This window comes from Chiloscyllium plagiosum, chromosome 14 (assembly GCF_004010195.1).
Source record: "Chiloscyllium plagiosum isolate BGI_BamShark_2017 chromosome 14, ASM401019v2, whole genome shotgun sequence".
NCBI lineage: Eukaryota > Metazoa > Chordata > Chondrichthyes > Orectolobiformes > Hemiscylliidae > Chiloscyllium > Chiloscyllium plagiosum.
The window spans coordinates 13,874,165-13,882,814 of NC_057723.1; the positions used below are offsets into that span (position 1 = coordinate 13,874,165).

The 8,650-nt window shown below is 37.9% G+C and overlaps 1 protein-coding gene across 1 annotated transcript in view; it reads left to right on the plus strand.

Annotated features, from left to right (window-relative positions):
• LOC122556505 (NEDD4 family-interacting protein 1-like) overlaps nt 1-8,391 on the plus strand; it is a 63,412-nt gene extending 55,021 nt beyond the window's left edge. Inside the window, exons 7-8 of the mRNA XM_043703211.1 lie at nt 6,814-6,925; nt 7,744-8,391. Of these exons, the coding sequence (XP_043559146.1) occupies nt 6,814-6,917 (104 nt within the window). The 3' untranslated portion in view covers nt 6,918-6,925; nt 7,744-8,391. The remainder of the gene's footprint in view (nt 1-6,813; nt 6,926-7,743) is intronic.
• The last annotated feature ends 259 nt before the right edge of the window (nt 8,392-8,650 follow it).

Below are 8,650 nucleotides of genomic sequence, written 5' to 3' on the forward strand. Positions count from 1 at the left end.
CCTGGGACTTATCAGCTTTCAGTTCTGTTCATTTTCTGAGTACCCTTTCCTGGTGAATACAATTTTTAAAGTTCCTGCTATCTTTTACCTCCCGATTGACCATCATTTCTAGGAAGTGATTTGTCACCTCTAAGTGAAGACAGATGTGAAATAGCTATTAATTCATCTACTACTTCCATTTTCTCCATTTTTCAACCCTAAAAATTGAGGATCAATGCACACTTTCATTTTTTCCTATCCAAATATCCGTTGAAACTTGTAATATCTTATTGCATTACTAGCTAGTTTTTTTTATTGTACTCTGATTTCTCCCTCCTTATTAATCCTTGTCATTCTTTGCTGTTTTGTATATTCTGTCCAAGCACTCATCTTTGTAGATTTATATGCTTTTTCTTTCAATTTAGTACTGGTCTTTAACTTGTCCATTAGCCACAGATGGGGTGTTATTCCAATGGAGTTTGTACTTTTTCACTGGAATATTTTTCTTACAGGTATTCTGAAATATATCCTTAAATATCTGCTACGGCATCTGCATGAGCTATCCTGTAACCTAATATGCCAGTTCGCTTTACCCAGCTCTGACACTGACTCGAATTTGACCTTAATGAAGTTTTAAAAACTGATTTTAGATCAATTCTTCATTCCTTCAAACTTAATTCAAGGTTCAAACATGTTATGATCACTCCTCCCCACTGCAAACCTTTGTTAAGATCACTAACTGGTCCTGTTTCATTGCACATTACCAGATCTAGCATAGCCTGCTTGCTGGTTGACTCCAGAACATGTTCTTTTAAGAAGCTCTCCAAAAATGTGCCATGAACTCATCATTCCAGGCTACCTTTGCTAGTTTGGTTTGTTCAATCTTTCTTTTTGTAAATTAAAATCATATAATTATGACTGTACCTTTCTCATGAACCCCCATTATTTTTTCTCGTGTACTCTGGGCTGCAATGTGAGTAAGATTATGGGCCTGTGTACTGCTCCACAAGCAACTTCTCACCATTACTATTTCTCATCTGTACCCAAATTGATCCTACATCTTGATCTCCCAAGCTAAGGTAATCTCTTACTGTTATACCAATGTTATACCTTTATTGGCAGGGCAGTGCCTCTTCCTTTTCTGATCTGCTTCTCTTTCTTAATTGTCATGTAGCCTTGATAAATATTCATCTTGCTAAATGAGAGGGAAGTATACATTTGACCAGGATGCATATAATATTGGGAGAAGTGCTTTGAAAATAAAGATTTTAAGGTATTTGCATGAGGAATAAGACATGTTTGCTCACCATCGAAAATAGTTCAGGATAATATGTCAGTTCTAGGGAGCAGATTTTCATGCAACTACCTGTGTAGCACTGGGGCAAACAAATTGCTCCTATAAAAGGAAGAAAACTAAGCTTCACAAAATCACATGGCAAGAGAAAGTTGAATTACTAGGTCAAAATCTTCAAATTCCCTTCCTATCAGCACTGTGGGTGTACCTACCCTGTATGGACTGCAGTAGTTTAAGAAGGCAGCCTATCTTCAACTTCTCAAAGGCAATGAGGAATGTGCAATAAACACCCACATCTCATGAAAAATTTAATAAAATGTTTCATGCATAATCTGTTGAATACTTGGTTAAGTAGTTAGATTAATCGTAGGGAATTCTGCCATAGTCACACTAATATTGCAGATTCTGCTTGAAGCCACAAAGTACGGTACGTTGCAAGAGCAAAGCTTCTCATCCAGGATGAAAAGATTAGCTATAGCTTTGAAGATGTCTCCTGTCATTGTTACCATTTTGACTGATTGTTTCTCTCTCTCTCTGGTTGCTGCACAGTCTAATTGCAGAGAATATATATAGAGCTCCAGGGAACTGCATGATTTTTGATGATTCCAGGTTGTGATATTAATTCAGTTTAATGTATTTCAAGAGCTATTATACATATTGTGAAAATATATTGAGCCATTTGTGTTCCCACAAGTAATCTGATTAAACAGGGATGTAACAAGCTGAGTGCAGCAATTTGACGTCAGTCTTGAACTGGTCACAGGCTTGTATTACATTTTGTGTCAGCAATTTTATCTTTCCAGTATTTTTTGACCTTACTTAAAATAAGCAGCTTTAAAAAAAAAAATTGGTTACATTTGCAAATCTGTGAATTCTGAGTACTTTCATATTGCATACTACTTAAAGTGAACCAATATTTTGTTTTGCAGGCCAGGCTTTCCAATAGTTTTATTTGTGTAAATATAGGAGAAAATATGAAATAATTCAATGTGCAATATTTCATTTATTACGAATCTCTACAACTTTCAATAATGCTTTCAGCTAGAATCTTATCAGTTTTTGCCGTTAGTTTTTATTTAAACGTTTAAATGAACAACTCAGGCTGACATAAGCCATTATGTACGTAACCAAACTGTCCTCACAAATAAAAGGCAAAGCTGTAGGTTTGAACTTTTTTTTTTATTGAATAGCCTATCAAAGAAATAGTCCAGGAAAGGGTTTGTACCTTTATATTCTGCCCCCAAAATGTCATGGAAGGTTACAGCTCAAAAGGCCATTTGGTCCCTTGCAGAAAGCCAGCACAAACATGAACAATTTAGGTAGACCCACTGCCCCACCATTCATGACTGGCAATTATTCGTTTAAAATTATAATTTGATCCAAGAGCCCAATAGTTGTGTCTCGTGTGTAATTGAGCTATACAGATCCAAAAACTGCCAGCTTTGATTACTAACCTTACTGAATTGATTTAATAGGAAGTATGTTTAATTCATAGGATGAATGTATAGCTGTTGAGGCCAACATTTGTTGCCCGTCCCTAATTGCCTTTGAGAAGTTGATGATAACCAACGTTTTGAATTGCTGCAATCACAGGACTGTTATGGAGGAAATCAAAGATTTTGATCCAGCGATAGCGAAGGAACAGTGATGTAGTTCAAAGTTAGAAAAGTCTGAGTTAGTGGGAACCTGCGTGTGGTGGTGTTCCCATGTATCTTCTACCTTTGTGCTTGTAGCTAGTGAAGTGTGTTGGTTCAGAAGGTGCTGTTGAAAGGGCCTTGCCAAATGTGTATCTTGAAGATTGTACACACTATTAATCACCAGAGGTTAAAAAATACTTGACAGAATGCAAGCTTTCTAATCAGTTTTATTTTGACTTGCATCACAAAATCCCTAGTTGATTCTTCTTTCCCTTACAGTTATTTTTAATCAACCTGCTCAGACACGTTATGAGAGTTGAACCCAGGCCTTCTGGCCCAGAGTTAGGGACACTACTACGACCCCACACTAGCCCACCCTTATTTTCCATATGTACACATTCAATTGCTCCCCTTAATATAAGTACTACCTGTTCACTAATTCCATCCCTGCCACACCCCACTAGAGACATAGTTATACAGCACAGAAACAAACCCTTCAGTCCAATCTGTCCATATCAACCAGATACCTGAAATTGATCCAGTTCCTTTGCCAACATTTGGCCCATACCCCTCTAAAGCCGCTCTCAGTGGCTTAGTGGTTAGCACTGCTGCCTCACATTGCCAGGGAACTAGGCTCAGTTACACCCTGAGTGACTGTCTTTGGAGTTTGCATGTTCTCACTGTGTCTGCATGGGTTTCTTCTGGGTTCTCTGGTTTCTTCCCACAGACCAAAGAAGTGGAGTTTAGGTGAATTGGCCATGCTGAATTGCCCACAGTGTCCATGTGTAGGTTATGTGAATTAGCCATGGGAAGTACACGGTTACAATGATAGGGTGGGGGGTTCTGGATGGGATGCTGTTTGGAGTGTCAGTGGACTCAGTGGTCCCTTTTTTAAATCTTTCCCCTCTTACCTGAAACTTATACCCTCTAGTTTTGGACTCCGCTACCAGAAAAAGACCTTGGCTATTCAACCTATCCATGCCCCTCGTGATTTTATAAACCTCTATAAGCTCACCCCTCATGTTCAGAGTTTGCCTTTTTGTTCTTTAAGATTTTTTTTTTACTGTACACTAAAGTTCCATATGTCTTTTATCCAATATTTCTAATAGTTTCTTAGAAACTGCTCCTTTCTCCCTAAATCCATCCCCATCTACCAACACGAGCAGGAGTTTCTAAATTAAGATTTTTACATCTGTCCTGATATTTTTTAAAAAATTTCCGAGTTAAAGGCAGCATTTACGAAAAGAAACATTAGGTATCTCCTGGACTTGAGAATCCATCACATTGCATAACAAATATCACTAAAATCAATAAACTCTGTTCTTGGTATCTCCCACTGATCGAAATTTTAAACTTTCCATCTTGAGTTCTTTTAATATTTTGTTTGTCCAAATAATATTTTCCACCTTTGGGAGTTTTCATAGCTGTTCTCAACTCTAAGACTGGAAAACTGACATCTGGCTTCATTTGGGTGCTCAGCTAATTCAGCTGTCCAATTCGACCTAATGATTCTTCCATTTTGAAAGCTGCTGTATCGTTTTGTGAGGCTCCACTTCTACTAAGTTAAATGGGAAAGACGTTTTCCAAATAAATGATGATGCACAGCAACACACTGTGCATCCTTCCTGATTTCAATCTGATGAACATGAAGTCCTCAGAACCTGAATTACAATATGTAATTCTGCTTCAAGTCCATTTATGGCCATGCTTTCAAATTCACTGCTCCCTTCCTATAAGAAGTCATTGAGGTGCATCATGAAAATGTACAAAAGCTATCCTACCCCCATTCCAATACCATTAAAACACTGCAGGTTTGTTTTCAACTGGGACAGCCCAGTTTTAATACCAAGCTCTACTAGAATCATTCTTAATGCCATATAAACACTTAACATCAAAGATCTGCTCTGGAGGGCACCGAGAAGCTTCTCTTTTGAGCTGACCTCCCTTCTGAAATAATTTGGAGATGCTGGTGTTGTACTGGGGTGTACAAAGTTAAAAATCACAACACCAGGTTATAGTCCAACAGGTTTATTTGGAAGCACTAGCTTTCGGAGCACTGTTCCTTCAGCAGATGGTCCCTTCTGAAATGCCATTTTATTCTGAATTGATCTATATTTCCATGCATTTGTGGCTAATAATGTGAAGAACATTTTCAAAATTGCTTCTCTTGCTGTTTGTGAGTTATATTCCTATCTTGGTCTCCCTAGTTTATTGTCAAAATCTCATGCCTCTAGTTTAGATGTAGCCTTATATGCCCCGCACATATCCTTCAAAGTGGATTGCCAGCCTTATCACAATCTACTACCTTTGCATATGCCCAAATTCTCCCTAGCTTATTAAAGTCCTTGCTGTTTTGTAGCCTTTACTGACTTGTCTTCTCATTTGTTCATAATCACTAAAACTTCCTGGTGACATGGGTGTCTCTGCTCCTGGTCTGAATGATATTCGTTAACCTTTTTAAGCTGCACCAATTAACATTGTGTCCTCCATTTTCGTATGGCCAGTTGCCCTAATTGCACCACAAATGCTGCTGCAGATGAATGCTTTGTGTATTTTAGCAGAGCTCAGTCAATAATTTTGCAAATGCTCCATAATACCAGGATCATGTTTCTCTACTAAATGTTGCATCCAACTTACTGACATCTGTACTGGATCACTAACTTGCATTAAACTTTACCTCCGTGATTTTGCTCTCCCAACAAGCAGTACTTTCTGATTTTGCCTCCAAAATCAAACAGAAAGGATGTTGGAAATTGTGTTAAAGCAGACTGATGGCAGCATTCAGTGTTCAGACTTGCCTGGAGCAAAGCCCTGTCTAACAATATGTAAATGCCAAAGTATACAAACATGTTGCTTGCTAATCTGTGGGCCTGGAGTCATGTGTAAGCCAGACCTGGTAAGGACAACAGCTGTCCTTCCCTTTAGGCAACGAGTGGACCAGATTGGTTTTTATGATCGTTTTTACATGGTTGCAATTAAACTAGCCTTTAATTCCAGATTTTATTCAAGTTTCGCCATCTCTTTGGGTGGAATTTGAGCCCATGGCTCCACTGCCTCCTGAAATTTTGAAGAGATCCAATCAATTCAAGGGCATTTTTCCAAAGAATACTCTTTGGACACAAGCACTAACTCTATTTATGTCTCCATAGCTGCATCCAGACTTGCTGAGTTTAACCAGCACTTCTGTTTCAGATTTCCAGTGTTATCAGTCTTCTGCTTTTAATCAAGGGCAGCTCAGGATGGGCAACAAATGCCAGCCTTGCCAACGATGGCCATATCCCATTTTTTGTAAAAAATTTAAAAATTGAGAGAAAATTTATAGAGGTGTTGAGAAATGTTTTCACTCAGGATTTTTGCGGGGTGGGCAGGTTACAATTCTTGAATATGGGCTTGAAGTGATGTAATGTACGGCCAGAGAACCAGGAGTTGGATGTTAAGCTTAAGCTGGATAACTCTTTAAGATGACACAGAGAGCTAAACCTTAAGCTGAGTCTTCTGATTTAAACATTTCTATTATGTAAGTCAATTGTAACTGTTGCTTATTAATATATAACTATGAAAAAACCAAATGTCAACCAGTAGGATAAATTGACTTGCATTCCCTGATTCATGTATGATGTTTGTATTCCTCGTCACAAACAATTTGTCGATCTTATTTCCACAATTTTATTTCTAGAATTTGTAGGATTGTTGAATTAAAAAAAAGTGTAACCTGAATTGTTCCATGTCGGTAAGAATCTTTGAACTGCAGGGTTGTGTTATATAAGATTATATTATTAATAGTGTACCAGCTGAATGAGAGCGTATTCTTGTAAATCATGCAAAAGGGAACCATAATGCAGCCAATTCCATTGTTTTTAATAATGACAAATTTGTCTAATAGTTTTGCTCACTATCTTGCAGGATTTCTACTGTTTCTCCGAGGATTCATTAATTATGCAAAGGTTCGGAAAATGCCAGACAGTTTTGCCCCTCTGCCAAGGACTAGGGTCCTTTTCATCTACTGAGAATTAAGGTCTGTTACCAATTCAGATTCACTAACAATCTTGCATTGCAAATAACTGCTTTTCAGGCAACAAGGTCTCAAAAGACCTTATCCATTTGATTTGAAATTCATATGGCACTATTTTAACCTAGGGAAGAGGATGGAAAAAAAGCATGGTGATTCGATTCGTATAAAGTACTGAATTAAGTAGGAGTTTACTTTTTCTGAAAGCAGCTCAAAATGAGGGACCTGTGTATTTTCTAAACCATACTAAGGTTCACAGGAGATATTAAACTCTCCAGCACAACCAAAGAAATTGTTTCCATGTTTTACAAGTGTATTTTATTTACCATGTTGAAACTTACATATTTTTAGCTGTTTTTATTCTGAGGTCGTTCAGCTCCACCAGGGAGCGGTGGGTGGGCAAGTGGTGGAAGAGTACAATTTGGTTTGCAGTTTGCTGTATGCTTTGAACACCAAATTTACCATTTCAGTCGAACAAAATGTGCTTTGGATGTGTCACTCGGCAGGAATAAGCAGGCAGTGTTGATTCTCTCATTTTAGCAGCTCTATTGTGCTGTTTGTCACTGAAATCAAATGAAAAGAAGAAGAATGATGCCAGCTTTAAGATGAAAGATTCCAATACCATGTGATCGGAAGGGATTGGAATACAGAATTCATCTTTTCAGTGTTGTGTTATTCACTATCTTTTATTTATATAGAATTGGATACTTCCATGTCTGACCATAGCTCTGTAATTCTCTTGCTGCTTTTTTCTCCTGTTCTGACTGAAAATAGAATGGGTCTCATTATAGTTCATAATGTCTTTTTTTCCTTCCTCACTACAGATGGTTTCCTGGAGAGTGATTTCCTGCATCCGTAGATTGAACAACTTGTTCACTAGCAACTGACACCTGCAGGAAGCGGACCTCGCAACTGGGGCACAAAAAAAGTGGGGGGATGGGGGGCGCGGCTGGTTAAATTACTGCATCAGAAAAGGACAACAAAGGACAACAGTGTTTCGTATCTGTTTTTAGATGTACAATTTTAATAGTGAATGCTGAAAACTAGTAATCATTATACTGTTTTAGTGGCTACTGTTGAAGTGCTATCGCAAAACTGGTCTGTGATGTACTAACAATGCCTTATTCATTTGGCTTCATTACCTAGCATGCACCTTGCCCTGATAACCAGTAGAGGGCACAATTGCTTTTCTTTTTCCTTTAGGCTTTATCATCAGTGAATTTTAAGAAGACAACATAGCGTAGAAATGATGCTGGTCATGATATATGTTTAAAATAATTGTACTCCTTGGAGGCTAGTGGTGAGATGATGTGTTATCATTTGCAGAACACTCCTGCATTTTAAGAACAGACTAATGCACTTTTTGTGCTTTCTGCCAAGAGTTATTGGACTGTACTTTCTGGTTTTATTATGTTCTCTGGTATATGACTGTAAATAGATCAGAACCTCTAATAAATGTAAATTCTATAACAGCCTTCTGAATCAGTGCTTGTTCAGTGAAAAAAGCATTTTGACATTCTAATTTCTATCCTTCCATAGTTTCAGTATTAATTATTTCTCACTCTTCCTCCTGATGCACTTTCACATTGATGTTTATTTTAACAGCATCTCTAAACCGCTGGCCTTGGCAAATGCTAGCAAATTTCACTTGCATTATAGCTGACTGTGTAAGACTCTGTTAAATAGTATGGACACTTGAGAGCAGCAGTTTGCTTTCCAGTGTGTGGCCTG